The sequence below is a fragment of the Triturus cristatus genome, chromosome 3_1, assembly GCF_964204655.1.
Source record: "Triturus cristatus chromosome 3_1, aTriCri1.1, whole genome shotgun sequence".
Classification (NCBI taxonomy): Eukaryota; Metazoa; Chordata; class Amphibia; order Caudata; family Salamandridae; genus Triturus; species Triturus cristatus.
In genome coordinates this window covers 673,277,670-673,300,758 of record NC_140583.1, presented here as the reverse complement: position 1 = coordinate 673,300,758, position 23,089 = coordinate 673,277,670, and the positions used below count along the sequence as shown (strand labels likewise).

Genomic DNA, 23,089 nt, shown 5'->3' with positions numbered 1-23,089 from the left:
CAATTTATATACCTTAAACCCTCACTGGGCTATCTGTAAGCGCTATGCTAGTTCTAGCAGATGAATAAATAACACGCCTGAGTTTTGGAGGTGGTGTGCATACCTGGACAACAGGGTTTGTTGTCTGTTTGGAAATAGCTTGTCAGCTATTTCGAGCACAAGACCAAGAGCTAGCATATTGCGTTTACAAGAGAACACAATTCTGGCACAGTTCGTGAAGGCAGAATGGAATGCTTTGCAGAGCGTCAGGGAGTCTTGCCGGAGGCTTCTGTAGTCAAGATGGAATCCAGTGCCGTGCTCATCTAGATCTGCATCTGTGACCTGGGTGAAGTTGCTCTCTTAACTAAGAGGTCAAGTGGTAGTCCTTATGTATTGTATCTTACCTGAGATGGAATTTGCAATGTCACTTTAGAAATGTTTTGACTTAATACACATCAGTAGATGTACTAATAATGTACAAATGTCAATATAGAGTACATTATTTGGGTTATGGTTGTTATAAGACATTGAAAAAGGCACCTATCCCAGACTGCTGTTGCACTGGGGTTTTTGTTGATGTATATATCTCAATGACATGACACTTTCACAGTTATTGGAAAAATAGGCTCAGGCGGTCAAAGCAGACATGTTGACGATTCTGCATAGTATGAGGAAAAATGGCAGCCTCCTAGGATGTATTTGGGGCCAAAGGTAAACAAGCTGGACAGGCTAACTAAAATGGAGACCATAGCTAAAATGCAACCTGTCCTTTATGTATTTAAGAACCTAAAACTCAAACAAAGAAGCCGAAAAGCAAGTGATTAAAATAGATAAAATAATATAATTAGGGAGGGAAACAGTCATAAGATTGATGACATTGCGAGAGTATAGCTGCGGTTTGGATCATACCTGCGGATGGTGTTGGACTGGGTGTGCGATGGGGTTTGGGGTGGTGGAGGGGGGGCTTGTTCAATGGGGTTGTATTTTATATGCATGACCCTTATGTATTCCACTTTTGTTATTATATGGTAAAATGGTCAAAATCAAGATGTGGTACATTGATGCTACGGATGTCTCTGGGGTACAGAGCTCCGCTGATTGTACAATTGACTAATAAAATTTGTTCCCAAAAAAAAAAAGATTGATAACATTACTGGAATAATCTCTAAGCTATATAGTCACAAAATTATAATTGAATGTGTTTTGATTGACGCAGACTGGAAGAAAGCAGTATGGTGTGAAATCAAGACTAAGCAGCCTTGGCATTCAGCAACCTGGGTATTGAAACCGCACCAGCAGTAGGAAAACCTTCAGTGGCTTTTTTAATTTAAGTACTGTTTATAGATGTTTTGAAAGGTTGTCCATGTTTCAATCCTAAATGATACCCTGAATCTGACACTCCATGATCCAGAAAATGCTGTGTGTGTGTGTGTGAGAAAAAACAAAGGAAAATACGTTTTTGTTACCAACATAACCAAAATTTGAACCTTAACAAAGGCCGTGGTTGGACAAAAAACATAAATGCACACTGCGATGAGGGACTTTAGGCGGTAGGAGAAACATAGACACTTAGTTTGTCACAAAATCTAATGCTGTAAGTAGAGTCTAATGCTGTGGCCGTCAGGCTCAAAATAATTTATTTGTTTAAAATTGTGAATGTGAAGAATCCAAATAAAAGAGTGCTCAAGACAGGCAAGCTTTGACTGTAACGAGCTGTTTTCTGTTATAAAGACAAATCCACAGGTCAATATTTGTAAGTTTTATTGTTTTCAATCTGTGTATCAAATAGTCATATTATTCAATTTCACAAAAAGATCCCAGTAGAAACTGTAAAACGATGCACGACACATGGAAGCTCAGAAACAGTACAGTGTGAACAGAGCTCTTGCTTAGCATTTCCCCGGTAATTTGTTCTCAGTTCACATTTCCATTTTGAAGCAGGTGCAAATACTCTTTGTACAACTTTTCTTGGGTTTCATATAGTTTCTTCAGTTTTTTTGTTTGTCCTTTGCTGATTTCTTTACCCTCTGCATCATGAGTAGGAAACCCCTAAAAGAAAAGGTAGATATGGTCTTTTTTAATTATTTTATTTCACAATTAATTGATGTCCTTTAATTCATAAGGTCTACAAAAATCGCACCATTCACATTTGATATCTATAGTGCTACACAACTTCCACTTTGGACCTCAGGCTTCTTTGAGGGTTTGATGAACAAGTTACTTATCTTTGGTAACCCTCTATTTAAATCGCAGATTCCTCACCTTTAGAATATCCCTAGAATGGACCTGGAGAATTCTTCCAACAATGCCATAACATACCAGTAGTTGCACAGTATTAATTTGTGGTAATTATATTCAGTCCTGTAAGGGACAGAGCAAAGCCTCATATGAGTTCCACCTCTGCACACACTGACCCTCTGGTCAGTTTCTTAGAACAAATTGTCAGACAGGGTGCTAAAACCTAATTTGGGATCTTTTTGGATTGTAATGAGGCCTCTTTACAGAAAAGGGATGGGAGAGACCACTGAAGAATCTATGGTTGAAGTATCCAGCAGAAACCGTGATACTGAAGGTAAGCAACTTGTTCTTCTGATGAATACTTCTAGTTGCAGATTCCTCGCCATGGAAAAACTACCCTAAGCAGTAACTCCCTGTGGTGGAGGGTCAGTGGAGTGGCCTCAAACCAACAACGATTGGGGAAGCCAATAGGGTTTGCTTTTGCGAGATCTATTGATTTTGTCATTTCTTTTTTTTAGACTTGTTGCACCTGGCTTAAAGAAAGTTAAAAAAAACCCACAAAAAACGCTATAACGCGTCCAGTGTTGACTGCGTTATAGCCTTTTCTTTTCATGTACAATATGTTGCAGAGCAGCCCATGCTCTGGGGAGAGAAGTTGGCCTACCGGCTAGGGCGGTCGACCTCGAATCTGGGTAACCAGGTTCGAGTCTCGGCAATGACGCTGAACATCCTGTGATTCTGGGCAAATCACTTAATCGCCCCGTGCCTAACAAAAATGAATGTGTGCTCATGTAATGCAACTGGTGCTCGTGCAAAGCGCGCTTATACCAGATACCTTCGGGTCAAGTTTGTGCTATATAAAATTCTGTTAATAAAAAATATATATGTATATATGTTTAAAAACTGGGGCCCTGGTTAAGCCACACCAGGAAGGAGGGTAGGTTGAAACAAAACAGACAGCAGCGGGTGGGGAGCAAAATGGATAGCAAAGGAGGTAGGGGAAAAACTGACAGGGTGGGAGAAAACAGATGAGGTAGGGAGAAAACGAAAAAAACAGACGGGTGGGAGAAAACGACAGGTGTGGGAGAAAACGGACAGGGGGGGTTGGAGAAAACGGACAGGGGGGGTGGGAGAAAATGGACAGGGGGGGTGGGAGAAAATGGACAGGGGGGGTGGGAGAAAACGGACAGGGGGGGTGGGAGAAAACGGACAGGGGGGGTGGGAGAAAACGGACAGGGGTGGGAGAAAACAGACCGGGGTGGGGAGAAAACAGACCGGGGGTGGGGAGAAAACAGACCGGGGGTGGGGAGAAAACAGACCGGGGGGTGGGGAGAAAACAGACCGGGGGGTGGGGAGAAAACAGATCGGGGGGTGGGGAGAAAACAGACCGGGGGGTGGGGAGAAAACAGACCGGGGTGTGGGGAGAAAACAGACCGGGGGGTGGGGAGAAAACAGACTGGGGGGTGGGGAGAAAACAGACCGGGGGTGGGGAGAAAACAGACCGGGGGTGGGGAGAAAACAGACCGGGGGTGGGGAGAAAACAGACCGGGGGTGGGGAGAAAACAGATGGGAGTGGGAGAAAAAACACGGTGGTTGGAGAAAATAGACAGGGGGGTGAGGAAAATGGATGGCAAGGTGTGGGGGGAAAAAATAGCAAGAGTGGTGATGGGTAAACCCTCAGCAAGGAGGGGGGTGGGGGAAATGGATGGCGGAGTGGAGGGAGGCTCTACAGCCATACACGTGAAGCAGCATGCAGCCAGTGGAAGGACAATGGCTGCAAACAGAAAGCTCTACGGGGTCCATGCTACATACCATGGACAGAAGCGCAGAGAAGACTGGAGGAAGTGATGAGAAGCTGGCAGGAAGCATGAACATTAAGATGCAAGGAAACTAGAGTGAAGTGGAAGTCAACCAATGGTATAATTGGTAAGTAATAGGCGGGTGTTAAGCCCATTTTTAAGGTTTTTTTTCCCAATAGATTTTGCTGACAGCGCATGCTCGCTGTAGTCAAAACCTAAAAAGTCCTGCAGAATGAAACAGGTAAAATGCCCTTTCCGTCGGACCTAGGTGTCATGACAGTAGTGCTTCATGAATGTATGCACCCTGGCAGATGTCCAGAACAGGCAACCTAACACCAAAGTCACTCTAGCGGCTTTGGCCATCGTAAGCCTGCAAGTACACAGGGAGCTGGTACTTGGTCAGTGCCTAACAGATTTTGATATAGAGAACTATCTACTTTCACAGGTACTTCTCTTGCATAGCCTTCCCCTTCTTTGTCCCAAAGAAGTACACAAAGAGCTGATCATCCACACAATCTTCTTTTGTGTGGTGACAGCCCGCTTAGGGTCAAATCGCTGGAACATCTCCTCTTTCAAGGGAGGAGGCGGAGCAAAAAATGCTGGCATGTTAATCGAATGGCAACATGGAAGAGAGGCACGATGTTAAGCGGGAAGTTTCTAGTCCTAAGAACCAGTTTGTCAGGACATAAATAAAACTTTATTTTTCTGGGGAAAAAAGGAGTAAATCAGTTGTACCGAGATTGCCTGTAGCCCACTCATGCAACGCATTGATGTAATCACAATCAGAAGATTTTTTTCAGAGCCAAGAGCCGTAAAGAACGCAGTGGCAGAAGCCACAGTCTATAGAACCACAGCTGTCCAGGAAAACAAAGGGGTATGGGATAAATGGTTGAACCCCTGACATGATTTATTCTTACAGACTGCCTGATATTGCATTCTAAGTCACAAATTGTACTATTTTGATACCTATTTTAATGCTTATATGGAAAGACAGTCAGTCTGCATGATGTAGTGTTACTGGGGCCATTTGGCCAATATGCGGTCTACCGTTTCACCTTTATGTGTAATGACAAAACAATAAAAAAAGGTTTTTTTAAAAGGGATGTAAAGAACAGCTGTGCATTGGCTCATAGGGCTTGCAAAGGAGAAATGAAAAAGACCAAATTCAGGTCCCACTGTAGCATAACAAACTATTTCGGGCAAAACAGGAGCTTCAATCTTTTTACAAAACGCATCACATCGGGCAACTTAAACAAATACAGTGAATCGTGTAAACTGAGAAGGGCTGAAAGGGCCAATAAGTAACATTTCACTGTGCCCAGGCTTTGCATTGCTAATGAAAGAACAAACAAAAGAATATCAAAAACTTGGCCTGCAATGGGTTGGTGTTTTGGGCACTACACCAAGTAACACATTTGTATCAGCACATAGCATAAATCAACTTTGTGGAAGGGCCCTTGGCAGTAAGGATGACATCATCCTTCTTGGACAGCAGGTCAGACTAATTCAGTTGCTGCAGCTTCATTTCCACGCATGGTTGTGGAGACTCATATGCAGGACCCTGCCCTGCTGCTGAGACAATAGGTCCTCCTGAAGTGGAAACCTGAGGACAAATACTCAGGCTAAGGAGTGCTGGGTACCACACTGTCCTGGCCCAGTCTGAGGGTGACGAAAATGACTCGGACCCAGTATGTCTTGTTGTTCCTTCAAACCATTAATGACACTGAAAATTCTCAACAGTAGCAAACACACCTAGCCAGATGATGCTGAGCCCACTCAGATCTGGGGTCCTCTGCAGAACATCACCTACTCTTAAAAATTAAACTTAAACATTTTGTCTTTTTCTTGTTAAACAAATCCAATTTTCCTTTATGGAAAACGATCTGTATAAAAAAAAAAATGCTTTATTAAAATACTATCACAGACATGGTGGTCACCATCCCTGTGATGACTGCAATTCCTAATGGGTCTCAAACTGTGACCTACCTCATTATTATTCATGAGGTAGGTGTACTGGGACACCATGAGGATTTACTATTTTCAACTTCTAGGTTTTAAAACATTATGCATTGAGATTTCCTGGTTGAGATTGGCAAAGAATCGTAATTAGGAAATCGCAATCCCTAAATTCTCTTCAGATGGCCCCATATTTATTAAAAGTGAGTTTCTAAACATGAACTCAAACACTCCTGCCCCTGACCTTATGGTAATGCTATTAGTAAACTAAGAGGAAAGTCAGGGATCATGTGTACCCTATGTACTGTGGGCTAGATTCTTATTAATATTCATGGAGCAAATGTTTAGTCTAATCAAACAAAATCGTTTTTTTGTACAGCAGAAATGCTGAACTCACATATTTGAAGGTGCTCTCAAATATGATAATGAAAAAAAAGGTGGCTCGGTGAAATAAAATATTTGCCGATCTCACAATTTAAGGCCAGTTTACGGGTCAAGTACATTACAGTTAGGTCGAGTAGATTATTCAAATTACTAGGCCTGCAGGTCTGTTAACATTTTTAAGAGTTTTTCGAGGCCTGGAACAAATAAATAAATAACATAAATCATATACTCTACAACATATTTCCCTTACATTTATTTAGACTCCCATAGACCTATGTCATTAGTTATAGGCTTATGAAAAAAGACCTGCAGTTTGTACCTTGAAAACCAGAGTGTGTTACTAATTAACTAAATAAATCATAATGTGCGTGCAATGCGCATTTACCAATCCACTATTCACTGACCGTGATTAGGACTTGTGAAATCTGCTAAGTATTTGATGGTAGTGGCTCTCCATTGCAGACGATGTATCACAATTATGTGTCCAGCTCAGGTTAGGTGTGGTGCGATGGTCTACCAAATCTAATGTAATTCCTATTCTGGCAATGGTCAAGTTAGGCCAGGGCAGATACTTATAATTTGTATTTATGGATAGTTTTATACCACACCACAAAGAGTACTAGTTGCACAAATTAGCATATGCCAAAAAATAAATCCCAGTAGCACATCAGAATACACAAATCACAGAAATCATTCATGAAGATATAAAAGCATTGGGGCTGAGAAATGCCTTCATGTTTCATAAAACTAGGTGCAGGATGAGTTATTTTATTCTTTACAATATAATGGTGTCTTGACACCTCTTCAAAAAAATCCCAGATGTCCTCACCGTGCTTGCTCTAGTTTAAGTAACACTTGATGTCCTGAATCACAAACATATTTGATGATATACTCTGCATGGCCACTGTGTACAGATATTGTATGACCTCGGAATTATGCTTAATAACATATTCATGGACAGTTCAAAGGCATAATAATTCCTAATTGCCAGTGACCTCGCCTTAAATAGGAAGAGTAAGCGAAAGATTATACAAATAATGCACGCTTCTCTGTGTTTCGACTCATCACACAGGGAAATACTGATGTCATGATTCACCTATGAAATTTAAACTTCTTAAAGATTGATTTCGACAAAATGAGATTTAAGTTCTTGAACTGGCATAGTATCCAGTTCATATTTGTATATCACTGCTCCAAACATATTGTACAATATTAGATCTACTCTATTTCATACACTTATCACATATGAAACAACAAGCGAAATTCTTACATTTTCATCAAATTTTGAATATTTGTCCATTTCTTGAATAAACATCTCATTTGGAGGGATCTTCATTTTTGCCAGTTTAGCTTCCTGCAAAATACAATTTAAATTAAGATTTTCACTTACATGAAATCTTATACATGTCAATGAACTATATTCCCATGGTGTCTATGAACTTCTTCACATACGAGCTGCAACACTACTAATCTCTAAGGTTGACATGAAAAAGTTACTTACCTTGGTGTTAATATTTCTGGTTGATACTTCCTCAACTCATGAAACTTTTCCAGGATCCTGAAAATGTTCAATAACTTGCCTGTGCTGATAAGTGTTGCCATGTCTCCAAGTCCACTTCAACAACCCTGTGACTGTGACATTGTGGAGCCATTTATTTCACCACCTGTTGCTTCGACATCAATTTCCAGACTTTTTTTCCTGTATACCCTTGGAGGCGAAGATGAGCCAGACGAAATCACCAGAATGTAATACACAATACCAACCTGGCATCATATTGCCAGCATAGAAACAATCCTCAGAATGGGCAGGTGGCCTGTTTGGTGAGAAGTCTGCAGGTAAAGTATCCATCAAAAAGATAGTTATTGAAGGTAAGTAACTTTTTCTTCTGATAGATATTCCTAACTGAAGATTCTGCACCTCATAAATCAAATATCGAAGCAGAACGTCATTGAGGTGAGTCCAAGGGGAGAAGGAGCCAAAAGGGCAAATAAGCTAAGCCATCCAATGTTAAGCATGACAGACAGGAAATGCTTCCTGAAAGACACAGTGACTTGTGACTGATTGGTAGTACGCTAAATAGCAACATCACCAAAACAAGGAATAAGCCTAATCCGAGGGATGTACCACTATGCAGCCCTTGGCATTAGCTAACAGCCATAATGAAGAATTGGATGGAAGAAAAGAGCAAAGGGCCAGTAACGCACAATATCCTAGAGCCAATAAGTATGCGGGTAATAAAAGTGCAACATCAACAAAAAAAAAGTCAAAAACTAACTCTACCCCAGGGGACAGAAAGACATTTTGACAGACCCCATACACCTGAACGAAAAGAAGCCAAGTAAAGTCACCCAAAACTCAATCATCATCTCCACATTCTGATGAACATCAAAGGGGCCTCAGACAGATGCCTCACATACCGAGGATCAGAAAGAGGTGCCAGAAACTGAACCATTCAGCAGAGGCGCTACAAGGGAGAGCACAGTCAGGAGTCAGGCACAAGGGAAGGGCTGGTCCCCAAGGGCACTTTATCACAAAACCCCCCCAAAAAAGATATAGTTAGGATGGCTAATAAGATTTTAACGGACGTTCACTAAAAAACACGGACGTTCACTAAAAAAACACAAAGGTTAAAGTAGCATTAATGTTAGGTGTTGGAAAGAGACATGAGACAATGGTAAAAGAAAAAACGCACTGTAATTTGCTAATTATAGTTTAGTCAACTAACTAAAACTTTCACCCCCATCATGCACTGCTTCTGATGTCACAAATATCTCTCATGACATGGTAAATGACTTAATTGATGACATCAACATCATCCAATGATGGTGACAGTGTTCTACAGGAATTTTAGAGTAGGATTCATTCAAAAAGCTACACCTAAGCTATTCCCTTGTTTAAGCAATCAACTGTAAACTGACATAACCTTTGGTAACATTCAAAACATGCTTAATCTCCCTCAACTCTCCTACATTTAGTGACACCCTTTGTGTTAATGTATTCTCATGCCCAACAATTAAATAACCTCTATAGGCTTCAATGAGGTCACCCAAAGTAAAACTAGCTTGAAGGCCTTAGCAAAAAGTGTTGGTTCCGCAGTCACCCTAATGGGAAGGCCTTCTTAAATACTTCACCTGACCAGTAAGTTTGAGTCGAGAGGTTAAGAGGTATGCTTACCACTGACAAAGGAGCTTCAGCCAGGCTTTGTCGACAGACCACTGTAGAGTGTTATTATACAATAAACACAGTTCTGAGATGAGCACAATGGCATACAACCGTAGAGCCAAGGTTACAAGCACACTGACAGTTAAACCTTCGCTTAGAGAGTCATACCATCAATGAATGTTTCTGAATATTGTGCAATGAAGCAAAATTTTAAGGGTAGATTTGCAACTAGATGTCCCACTTTATATACAATTTGGCTAATGCACTGCATATGAACTATTTAACAGGGACATGTGCCCAGTTATCTACAAGTGGATAACACATTGTGAAGCTCAGCATTGAACTTCCTGACAGATTTGTGGCTACATCCTTTTCCTTTAGCCAGAACCTGCTTTGGAATGTGACTATTCAGCCCACATCAGGTAAATTCATACTTTAACGTGTTTAAAGATTTTTGTACAAGCAGTACTCCTTGTTAAAGCTATACAATCTGTGTACCTTTTAGGTCTTTTAACATGTCACGAGTAATGTAATATGTGAGGTCATAAGCAGTGTGTGTCAGGGGCATGTCACAGTTGGTTCACTAAACTGTAACTGGAGAATTTCCCTGTTTTTTGGGTTTTTCATGTTAGCTCGGGATTCTTTTCAACAACTAACTAGAATGTCCGTTTAGTCTTTGTTCTTCTCAGTAAATCATATGTTAAAATCTTAGTAGCCCATTTTTGGGGGCCCTATATACCACCTTCTAAGCCAACATACACCAGACCATGTCCCTCTACCAGTCTCTCAGTTGTAGCACTTGTCCCGCCTCCCCCTCCCCCCCATAGTCTCTCAATGTTCCTTTAGGCTATTGCCAGTCCCAGGGTGATCCATGTTCGCTCCATGCGAAGCAACATTTTGCAGAGCGATTCCTAAAACCATTATAGTATCGGGTATTCCCACACATTATGATAAAATGTGCCGATTTGTCCACAGCAACACCTACAACACTCATGGTCACGCTACCCATTTTGAACATAGTGAGTTGAGCACAATAGGATCAGTGAAGTATCTTAAGTTGAACTAAGCAGAACCTCACACATATGACCACCTCTCTGGGGGATGCTAGGGCCCCCGTCCACTCGTCGCCTTCTAGGCTGTCTAAGAGCCGTTATTGATCAGTTTTTTATGTCAGGGATGTGGCTTTTCCGAGGCATATATTCGTCCAGTAGCCTGTCTTCTAGGGGCGAAACCTCCGGGAGTGCTGCTCCTAGATGGATGCCGTATTTGCAGGTATCAATAGGTCTCAGTGGGGGCCATTTCATAGCCCGCGTAGGTCTTCTGAAGGGATGACATCCCCTTGAGCCCATAAATCACCAAATCGGGATAGACCAATTAGATCCCATTTATGAAACCCTAGTTGTGTCCCTAGTGTACCTAACACTGCCGTATCCCAAAAAAGTGTTGCTTGAGTAATCCAGTCCCTCCATAATTGTATGCCAGCGGTGTATTCCCACTGCCGTTGGACCATGAATGTTTTACGTTTTAGTAGCACTGTAAAGAGCCCTAAGGTGTCCCCATGGCGCTGCATCACCAGTTTGTCCATCCGGTATGCGGGCTCGCCCAGTGGCAGAAAAACCCAGTTGTTTATGGTGGTCAATTGCGCCACCTAGTAGTATTTCTGGATATCTGACAGGGCTATCCCCCCCGTCATACCACCCTCTCATGAGCTAATGTAGCACTATTCGGGCTATGCCCCCATTCCAAAGCAGCGCCTTACGTTTGCCTTCAATTACCTCGAAATATGAACTGTGAACCATTTAGGGTGTGTTTTGTAGAGCGTATAGGAAACTGGGTAGGAACATAATTTTAAACAAGGTGGATCTACCAAGAAGCGACAATGACAGGGATCTCCAGTGTCTTAGATTAGTTGTAATATAAATCCTGAGGTATCAGAACCCCTCTGTAACTATAAGTGTGTCACAGTCACAGGGTAGTTGGGTGTTGGGCCATGCAGGATACAGATTAAGGACTGTCGCCAGTTGATTGTATAGCCTGTGTAACGGCCAAATAAAATAAGTATCTGCATCAATCTGTTGAGTGTGAAAACTGGGTCTGTCACATAAAGCTGCACATCATTGGCATATATAACAATATTTTGTCTTCACTTGGTCGGTCCAGTGCAGTCCGCGGACCAACAGGTACTGTCTAACCCAAGCAAAAATCAGTGGCGACAAAGGGCAACCCAGCTGTGTGCCATGTTTAATTCTGACTACACAGGACATTTCACCGTTGACCTCCACCTGAGCTAACGGGTCAGAATACAGGAGGTGCATCCACTTCACAAAGCGAGGGCCCATACCTAGTCTGGCTAACACACAAACATATAATCACACTCCACAGTATCGAATGCCATATTGGCGTCTAGAGAGAGTACCAGGGTATTATCCTGGAGATTACCCAATTTGCTCAGTATGCCATAAAAGCACATCAAATTGAGAGTGGAAATTCTATTAGGCATAAACCCCGACTGGTTCGGGTGGACTAGTGTCATAATCACTTTAATTAGACAAGAGGCCAAAATCTTAGCCAGGATCTTACCCAGCAAAAAGAACAGATGATGGACAGAATGCTGAAGTCACAGATCTGGGTTAAATCAATTGTGTTTTTACTCGCCACGCCATTCCAGTTTGGATCCAGCCATATGCAAATTGTCTTGACCCTGCTCCCCATGGGAACAGTCCAGCCCGACCTGCATCCTGGGACCAGTTTTGGGGTATCACCCCTCAACAGCCATGCTTTTGTCACTAAAAGTGGAAAGGGTATGCCCAGACGGGGGTCAGGGAATGTAATGTCATGGAGATGGGGTGGGACATACACGAGCAGATATTGAGCATTACCCCCTCCCAAACTCCCGGTGAGGGCTACATATCTCCCATGTGTATTTGGCCAAACATGGTGAATAATAAGTGGGAGTGTCTTTCGTATTAGAATACTCGCTCTCTTGAGCCAGCCGTATAGCCAGCATGGGCAACCATTTTGTAGCCCCATCTACCTAAACCACAATAGGTATTACCTATCATATGAGTCTCTTGGAGGAGGACCACATCCGGCTCCAGATGTTTGATGTGTTGCAGGACAACTCACTTGTTAGGTTTCGTCGGCACAGTGCTTGCACTGTGCTTGTGAAATGTATTGTATTAAGTATAATCTTAAAAGATACTTGCATCCTGCCTTCACTTCTTATAAGTCCCTGTGCTTGTCACTTTACTTTTCCTTGTTTCTATAGGTTGTAGGCATTCTATTTCAGGCTCTTCTGTGTGTGTTTCTCTTATCAGTTTCCCATTGTCATACTACTGTGTTCATCCCCTTTGGTGGAACTTCTTTTAAGCGTCTCAAGCAAGGATCGGTAAAACAAAATAAAACCTAACGTGAGCTACACCCTTGCTTTAAAGTTAAAGCGTGACGTGGGCTCAGCGAGCTCTTATCTTGATCGAGATCTTCCGCCGTTCCTTTTATTCATTCTCGATGTTCCAGATGAAGCAGCACTATCTAGTGCCCCTGGGGCACAAGCAGAGACAAAACTTGAGGGATTTGCTCATTGTGTGCACTCCACTGTCCTCCCAGGGCACAAGCAGGCATCCACTTCAGTACTTGTTTACCAAGTTACACTAATGGCCCGGCTAGTCTGTAGGAGGGAGTTGGAGCCCAGCCCTCATTTCTTTAAATGGGACCGTGCTGGTGAGTAAACTAACCTAGACGGGCTTTGGCTTGTTATAATTGTTCTTTTAGGGGCACATGCATCATTCTTCTTTGCGCTCGCAAAGGGGCAGATTAACAGAATCTGCACTTTTGCAACCGCTATTATTGCATTTGGGATGCATCATCCCAAATGCAAGAATCGGAAATTGTGATTGCATTTAAGGAATCGCAATTTGCGATTCCTTAAATGCAATGCTAGAAGCAATTTTAAATAGCGATTTCGCAAATAGGGATCGCATATTACCGAAAAATAAAACAGGTCGGTAATTTGCAAAAACTTTGAAAAATGCACTAAAGTGCATTTTTCAAAGTTACATGTTACACACACACATGCCCATGTTGCATGTGTGTGGGCAACATGGGTGCATATTACAATTTCAGGGGTGCAACAGGGTGTCTTTTTGACACACTTGAAATTGCATGCGCAATTTGCGAGTACCTAATTGGTACTCGCAAATTGCGCATGCAATTCCCATTCATTTCTAGGGGTCTGTAGGCCCATAGGCATGTATGGAAAGCCATTCCTTAATTGCGACTCACAATTTGAGAGTCGCATTTAAGGAATGTTTAGGAATCGCTATTTTTATAGCGATTCCTACATGCATAGGCTTTTGTGATTCCTTAATTGCAATTCCTTAATAATCGCAATTAAGGAATCGCAAAAGCCTTCCTTGATGCATGTGCCAGATAGTGCATTACTTCACAACAACCACATCCATCCACTCTACACCCCTTTATTCTCACCACCCAGTCATCCATTCAATGGAAATTACTATAAACTGTGAACGTTAAATTAATCTAAAAAATATGAGTGAGCTGACACATAGCCTCGATAGTGGGGCAGATTATGCACAGCGTTTGGATTTTAAATTAAGCAGAGAGAGCGAATGAAAGATAAAAGAGTCCAATAAATGATGTGCCCTGTCTGTCAGCAGCAGCAGCAGCAGCAGTGACAGCGCCGGACAGACCTGGCCCCTGCCTCTTCCCTGAGGACGAGTCTCACAGCCACTTTAGCCCCGTCACTGGAGGCAGTGCCCTACAGGCGGGTTTCCCTTTAGCGCACATCTGCCTCGCTGTACTAACCTGGCTTCACCTCATCACCATGACAGAGAAGGGTGTTTCTGCCCTACACTACAGTGCTGCCTTGTTCGCGTTCTGGCACATTTACTTTTGCTGAGTAAATACATGCATATAGCGTGTGCTCCCTCCGCCTTACAATCAAAAGTTATGGCTCGTGGAGCTGACAATAACACATGTACTATTACCAAGATAACCAGGTTGCCTTTAATGGACGTACAAATGATGAATATCTGATGTATCAATAATAACAATGGGGTAACCCAGTCACGTGCAGAACCTGGGGATAGGAACGTTATACAAGCAGTGGTTCTGCCACAAGGAATTAATACATTTCTTACTTAGTCCTCACAGAGGCAGGACTGCAATTGATTCAATAAATCACAACACTGATTGTACAAACAAACACAACTAAATTGAATAGTGTGAATTAATATATTGAAAAAATCCGGTATTTTAAAGAATAAGTAATATACAACAGGACAAATACACAATATACACAATTAACATAAGTCGTTTTTTCCCTAGTGACAAAAAAAGGAAAGTGAATGAAGTGGTTTTATACCTGTATCAACTATACAAACTATATATAACAAATATGACACATAAAACCATAATTTGATTGCACAGCGTTGTATTAACAATGAAAAGACCCTAACAAGACCTATGACTCATCTTCTTCGTTGTAAAGTTCTAGTTGGGCAACAATACTTATATTTTTTTAACGTCAACGTTTCGACCCCTAATTAAGTTTGTCTTTGAAAAACATCACCGTGGGGTCTTCATCAGGACTGAGAAACAATTGTGTACTGCCTTCTAAGGAGAATGAAGAGGCAGCTAGCCTCGTTGTCAATATTCAATGACCTGAACATCCAATTACAGTTGTATAATTGTTAGAAGCCCTCAGGGGCTCTAAAGTGTTTCGCAAACGTTGATAGTGGAGTAGTCGTCCTTTTTAAAATCCTTTACACCCAAAAACCAGGTAGAGGGCTAGGAAAACCTTTGCGTCTTTCTTATAAGTTTGGATAAAATATCATAAAGCCAGGGGCACACATGTTCCCTTGTATCCTCCAGTGCCTCACGCTCGGAGTGTAATATCGGAGATTCGTCCACCAATAATGGCGGGCACAATCAATTTGGCTAGCAGGGCCAGCAGCCCCTGTCTGCGTATATAGTCAGGTGCCCAGTTTTGTTTGACGTGCCACTCGGGCACCCCTACCCTTGACATCGCCATTGAGAAACAGTCACTGATTTCAGTTGGGGCCACAGTGGTAATCACCGTCACCAGCCAGGGGTAACTCCCTGATGAGTTATTCCCCTGCGGCCTGTTGGTTATCCCTGCTGTTTACCTAACTAAGCAGTTTGCTAAAGAAAGGCGGCAGGTAGCAGTGGGACATCGGAGCCTCTCAAATTGATAGGGTCCCCTATAGCACATCAGGGGCCCCACAGTAATGTGAGGCCGCCGGCCTCCTTCCAGGTAGGCATTGTCGGGGCTCTCCCAAGGTCGCCTGTGGCTGGGGACAGTATATTTGGAAGGTACTCCAGAGTCTGAAATCAGCGGCAGCCGCTCTACAGCGCACCGCAGGCTCCTCCATGCTGTTGGAACTCACCAGGGGCTATACCGTCTTAGTGGCAAATGCAATTATACCTGTCCGTGTTTTCGCGTTGACCGCCAACCGCAGTGTGAGAGGTGGAGGACGCAGTAAAGTTTGCGATCAAACACCATTCAAACGCCGAATTGCTGCATACAAACTGCTGCCTACGGCCCCTGCTGAACTTTGCTATTTCACCCCTGTACAGAGCCCTGCACAGAAACCATCAGAGCCCACCAACGAGTTGCAAACGGCCAGGCGTCAAGTGTGGTTGAGCGCGACCAACCCCCCTGCAGTGCTCCTCTATTGTGCTCCGATCAGCGGCATTCCAACAGGCGGCCGCTGCACTGATCCATCTGGCACCGGAGGAGCTGAGGATCATAGGTGGCGGAGGGCAGCAGAGAACGGTGCACAGAGAACGATGTGCTGCAAGCGGGCTGCAAGCGTGGCTAAGTAGGTAGCAGAGGAGATGGTGAACTGGCCCCATAGAACATGATCTAAAGGAGGTTGAAATAGCAGACTCTTTGCTGGACCGCTGCATTTGGTCCCCTGACTCCCCGTCTCTGCCGCAGCCCGGACGTGGGCGGAACTACAAATGGCTCTAGGATTGCACTAGAGGACAGAGGCGCATCAACCTAGGGAGTCGCAGCCTCAACCACAGCCACAGTTTGGTGAGTCAGCAGCCCACAGCGCCCCCCAGGCCCCACCCCTGGTGCACTCATTGGCATTCAGCGCTGGGCTTCTAACTCCAGTTTGCGGCGAGACAAGTGAGGAGACAGCAGGGGGGGGGGGGGGGGGGGGGGGGAGGGCCGCTTAGGAGCTTTGCTGCAGTCGCTCCCCGCTCTCCTGCTTTTCACCAAACCCCTGTCAATTTACCAACAGTGCCAACAAAGCAAAATAAAAAGCCCCAGCACCAGCTACATGTATCTCCAATCAGACCCTGGGGCATCAAACCCGGGCCCGAAATCTGGTTCTGGGACCTCAAAAGTACTGACTACCAGGAAGCGCAGCAACTGCTTCAATAAAAGTAACAATAAGCACTGCACAGTTAAGCAGATGAGGTCAGGAAGAACCAGCACGGCTGTCCCCCCCAGGACAGGGGGGGAGAAAGGGGAAGAAACGTAATGTAAGTGCCGAATCACATCTCACAACGACAATCTTGGATCAAACAGATACACTAGTATTGACCGGGCCCAAGCACGCAACAGATTCACACCAACCCAAAATCTACACTAAATTTAGTATCTTAGGGGACGCAGGAAATGTTCTCTGCTCAAGTAACGCTACCCTTATGGGCCTGCAAACCCCCCTGCAACCGCTACAGTTGTTGCCAGCTTCAAGTATATCGTCATCATTAGCAGAGGAGGTTAGCCTTGGCTCAGGACCCCTAAAGGGCCCCTCCGAGCTTAACACTGCCATGGCAAACTGGACTGCCAATCAACAAATCGAAACTTTTAGACCAACACTTAATGAGGAGAGTAGTAGCAACAGCTCAACGTGCACGGGCGGACTCAAACAACTGGATTTGCCATCCATTACGAAAACCAGTTTGGCTCTAACGCAGTCAATGTGCCCCCTAGGATATTCGATACGGATGAATCAGTTGCATCCGGAGAAGGAGAAAAAAAAAACTAGGTACCGATCTTCAATAAATCCAGTGCCGGAAAAAGTAGCAGCAACATCTCCTCTGGCTCTTGGGGGGCGTGTGTTTAGTCTCCCCCTTAACAACAACTAGCTCACAAAGGACCCCCACACAGGAAGATCCAGATCACAGAAAAATAACGCAACATTTACTGCCTGGGAACAAAGCCAACATTACTAAAGGTGTGGGTGACGCCACTGGAGATACAGGAAGCGCGACAGAGGAACAATCCAAGAATACCAACATCAACCTCAGTCCCAAACAGAAAAGGTTTGACCAGCACTTACAGTAACCCCGTTACAACTTCACAGCAAGGAAATCCAAATTTACCAACTACCTCATCACCCCCTGCACAAGAGAGTTCACTCACTCAGCAAGGAGGACCATGCGTGGGGCCCTTGGACCTAACACAGCAAGAAGAAAGAAAGGCGATTATCTCCTACCTGAACACTCAAGAGTGAGAAGATATGCTCGCCACATACTCACTCACCAGATCAGTCATAAAGAGAACCCCGGCCTGAGCACCCCAACAGGAACCATCACCCGCAAAACTAATTAAAAACTAGTCTAAAGCAAGTGTGCCCTCGAATGAACAAGCTACCAGTACTTGGGCCTCTCTTCTAAACACAATTCAACTGGCTGTGGAAGCGCTTCAATACTAGTTAGAAAAGATGGAGATCCAGCTCTCACTATTGAACACCTTGGCACTATTCACGTCAGGCATTGATGAAAAATTAGGGGATTTGAATGGCCTTATAAAGAGAGCTCAATCTGACGCATGCGTCAGCTGCAACTGCAACCAGATTGTTGATAAGCTAGCCAACATGCCCTCAATGTTGAGCAGTGTCCTCAATGAGATAAAATCCGCAACTGCTGGTCCCACAAGTAATGGCCAGAATAACCCAAATACCATGGGGGGCACGGGCAATGGTCAATCTGTAAATTCACTAAATCGCCCCAAGATAACTTACAAGAGAATACTGAGAAGTCAGGCAGGCCTGGCAATAGAGGAGTAAACAGAGAAATATTGATAAACCAATCAGAAGGGGCTCAAACTCCGAACCTTAATGCCAAACAATGTCGAAAACAAAAAAGGAAAGGACGTCAACAAAAGGCCACTGTAAATCCGACAGCCTTCTTCCCCATTTTCTCAGGAAACTATAACAACGGGACATCAACTTGGGGGAACTAAGCCCACAAAAACAAACCCCGTGGCTGCATAACAGTCCTACTAAGCTGGTGGTACAAGGAGGCATTCCATCTTTGCCAAATACAGCTAGGGCCCACGTGGAAAATAGGGATGTAAAGCAACAAGGACTCATAATTAAACCAATGACTAAAAAATCAAGTAACAGCTATGATCGTCAGCCACAGCACTGCCAAACTCCAATAGGTGAGTCCTGCATAGCTTCTAAAACTCCTGAACACAACCAACAGACAAATGCAACTGGGGAGCAACTCGCGGCACAGACCTGGGCAGAAATAACGGGCACAGCGGAAATTAAGTAACGGGCAAAATGGAGATAACCTGGGCGTCAGAATGGGGCTAAACAGGGATCAAGATTACACAGAGTATAAACACGCCACCTCATTTGCTAACGACTGCTCGAGCTAGAGAAACCCACACAAGGTGAACCAACAAAGCGCGCAAGCCATAAAACAGGTACCCTCTGAGCCAACAACAGCCAAAACAAATGCATGGAATGTAATGCCAAGAGCTCAAAGCAAACAAGCGGAAACCCACCAAAAAAAAGAAACCAGTTCTATATATCAACCGGCACCAACAACAACCGGTACGGATTACCAGTCAATACCACAACAAACACGCACCATGCAGCAAGAACCTCAGGCTATAATTTTTGTTTGCCCCCTGTACACCCACAAGGATCACCAGGACACTCTAAACAGAGGCAACTTATAAGATTAATGAAGGCAATTCCAAGTCTCCCAGATCTGTGTTCAATGGCCCTACTCTCCATAGAGTTTATCAACACAGCAAACTCATTAAGGTCAGAGGCCACAAAGGCAACGTGGAAATCAGGTAAAATAGCAGAGAAAATCCTAGCTGTGACTCGCATTATTTTGAAAGCTAAATGTCTTTGCTAAATGGCCAAACCCATTGATTTTAGTTTGAACCGGTGTATTTATTTTCACCTTTTTATTATCACTATTTTTTATTCTTAGTTATTTCTTTCAATCTGAAAAAAGACATGTGTCGTGTCATATCAATACATCCTTGTTCTCAAAACAATTTACAAACACAATTAAATAAAACATAAATGTGCTGTTCTCGAAACTATTTAGCAAACACACTTAAATAAGACATAAATGTGCAATACAACATATATCACAAACACTTTTTACATGAAAAAACATTTTAACAAAAAAGACATCCAATGCATATATCGCTATTGGTGGTATGCTTTCGGTTATGATTCTTAAGACTCTTTAATGTCTATATTCGATATCCAATCTTATACAGGGCACGTTAGATTTTTGTTAAAAACTGGAGATTTTTCTCTCTGATCACAAGTTTAATTCAGTGACCCTCTGTATATTTATCTGCCGACGCGTTTCTGTTCCTGGGCGTGAAGTACCAGGAGACTTATCAGGGCAATTGTATTTAAACAGCAATGGCGATTTCTGTAAGGGTATGTGACATAAAGCAATTATTACAAGGGGCTCCTTTCTATCTGCCTTTGATTCACTAGTCTCATTAATAGTGGTTGAGTCATTTAACTTAGGCTTCTTATTTATCTTTCTCGTCTTTGCATATTTTAAACCAGCAGGTAATTGTTCACAGTAGACGGTAGTTATGTGTGAAACAGAAGAAATCGTCATTGTTGTGCATCTGTATTGCTTTATTTAAATGTTTATGCTGTTGGCAGCTGTCTCCTACCTTTCTTTCTTTTTAAATTTGTTTATCAAAGTTGTGTGGCGGCAGTTGCAGCCCTGTAAACAATAAACAGGCTTAATGGTGCGCTTTGCATTAGAGGAACAAAGTTTGACTTATTCTATTTTTCTCTTGGTATGGACTTGTTATATATTGTACCTCCTGGCTGGGCATTCATGACCTGCTGTGCATTCAGCGTTTCAAATCTTTGTTGCAGCGTCTCCTTACAATTACGGGGCTTGCTTTTTTAACTTCACTCGCATACTCTGCAGGAAATATATTTCAGAACGTGGTTACTAGTTATCGTTCTATGTCTATTTTGGCAAGCTATTGCTGCCATATCTTTTTAGATCTCTATTCTGCAATTGCTTTCAACTCCTTCTTTGTTTGGCCAGCAATGGAGTTCGTTCTTGGTGTTCAAACTAATATGGTATCCATGTGCTTGGGAGTTGTAGTTCCTGAGTGTTGTCCAATAGGACCCTATTACCTTGAAAAACCATTGCAATGCATTCTGGGTGCAGTAGTTTAAGTTTTTGATAACTCTGACATACTATTAAGACCTGTCAGTGTACTGTTGTACTTAAGGATGAGGTAAGCCTCCTTTCTAAGTAGTGCATCATCAATATCAATTTGATGTTTAGAAGTCTAGTCATAGTCCATTTGAAGTAGTTTTCACTGTGAGATTTCTCCCAAAAATGTTCTACCATTGGTGCAGTGTTCACTTTTTTCCTTATTCGTGATCTGTGTTGTGTGATTCTCGCATTGACTTGTTGGTTTGTTTTGCCTATGTATATTTTAGAACATGGGCAAACTATGGCGTATACCGCGTTCTTGGTTCTACAATTAGAGAAATCATGATGTTTCCATCTGATGTGGATTTATTCGGTACCTTCTATTGTGGAGTGGCAAGCGACACAATTGCCGCACTTGTGATGACCTTCAATAGGTTTCAAGTTCCATTGTGTTAATAAATCACTTCTTTGTTTGGGTAGGGAGGAGGGCAGAGGCAGAGCAAATGGGAGGCCATTCTTCTCATTGCGGTACAAAAGGGGGAGGGGGTGGGTGGGTTCGGGCTGGACTGTTCCCATGAGGCACAGGGTCAGACTGATTTGCATATGGCCATGTCTGAACTGGAGTGGCAGAGTGGGCTAAAGAACGGTGATGGATCAAACCCAGATCTGTTGACTGGATGTGAGTGTTTGATTGGTTCTGATGCTCCGTCCATCACCACCCCCTTTTGTACCGCTTTGTTCGCCATAAGTTGGCAGGGTATGCTCAGACGTGAGTCCCTTGCTCACTTTGCCACAGGATTCAAGCAAGCCTGGCTGAAGACGGCTGAAATGCCAGAAACCGGTCCTAGGAAGCTTGTTTCCGGTCCAGGGAAGGCATGGCTTGGCAGTTCGGGCTGGACTGTTCCCATGAGGCACAGGGTCAGACTGATTTGCATATGGCCATGTCTGAACTGGGGTGGCAGAGTGGGCTAAAGAACAGTGATGGATCAAACCCAGATCTGTTGACTGGGTGTGAGTGTTTGATTGGTTCTGATGCTCCGTCCATCACCACCCCCTTTTGTACCGCTTTGTTCGCCATAAGTTGGCAGGGTATGCTCAGACGTGAGTCCCTTGCTCACTTTGCCACAGGATTCAAGCAAGCCTGGCTGAAGACGGCTGAAATGCCAGAAACCGGTCCTAGGAAGCTTGTTTCCGGTCCAGGGAAGGCATGGCTTGGCAGTTCGGGCTGGACTGTTCCCATGAGGCACAGGGTCAGACTGATTTGCATATGGCCATGTCTGAACTGGGGTGGCAGAGTGGGCTAAAGAACGGTGATGGATCAAACCCAGATCTGTTGACTGGGTGTGAGTGTTTGATTGGTTCTGATGCTCCGTCCATCACCACCCCCTTTTGTACCGTTTTGTTCGCCATAAGTTGGCAGGGTATGCTCAGACGTGAGTCCCTTGCTCACTTTGCCACAGGATTCAAGCAAGCCTGGCTGAAGACGGCTGAAATGCCAGAAACCGGTCCTAGGAAGCTTGTTTCCGGTCCAGGGAAGGCATGGCTTGGCAGTTTGGGCTGGACTGTTCCCATGAGGCACAGGGTCAGACTGATTTGCATATGGCCATGTCTGAACTGGGGTGGCAGAGTGGGCTAAAGAACGGTGATGGATCAAACCCAGATCTGTTGACTGGGTGTGAGTGTTTGATTGGTTCTGATGCTTCGTCCATCACCACCCCCTTTTGTACCGCTTTGTTCGCCATAAGTTGGCAGGGTATGCTCAGACGTGAGTCCCTTGCTCACTTTGCCACAGGATTCAAGCAAGCCTGGCTGAAGACGGCTGAAATGCCAGAAACCGGTCCTAGGAAGCTTGTTTCCGGTCCAGGGAAGGCATGGCTTGGCAGTTCGGGCTGGACTGTTCCCGTGAGGCACAGGGTCAGACTGATTTGCATATGGCCATGTCTGAACTGGGGTGGCAGAGTGGGCTAAAGAACGGTGATGGATCAAACCCAGATCTGTTGACTGGGTGTGAGTGTTTGATTGGTTCTGATGCTCCGTCCATCACCACCCCCTTTTGTACCGCATTCTTCTCATTGAGCAGCGTTGAAAGCCAACATGGGTCCCAAAGCTGTAA

General features: G+C 43.8%; 1 protein-coding gene across 3 annotated transcripts in view; it reads right to left on the bottom strand.

Moving 5' to 3' along the window:
- Positions 1 to 1,723: 1,723 nt before the first annotated feature.
- CARS1 (cysteinyl-tRNA synthetase 1) overlaps positions 1,724 to 23,089 on the bottom strand; it is a 465,335-nt gene continuing 443,969 nt past the window's right edge. For all 3 annotated transcript variants that reach the window (XM_085644733.1, XM_085644734.1, XM_085644735.1), the window contains 2 exons: positions 7,627 to 7,710; positions 1,724 to 2,028 (listed from right to left, as the gene is read on the bottom strand). In XM_085644733.1, coding sequence (XP_085500859.1) covers positions 1,894 to 2,028; positions 7,627 to 7,710 — 219 coding nt within the window. In that variant the 3' untranslated portion in view covers positions 1,724 to 1,893. The remainder of the gene's footprint in view (positions 2,029 to 7,626; positions 7,711 to 23,089) is intronic.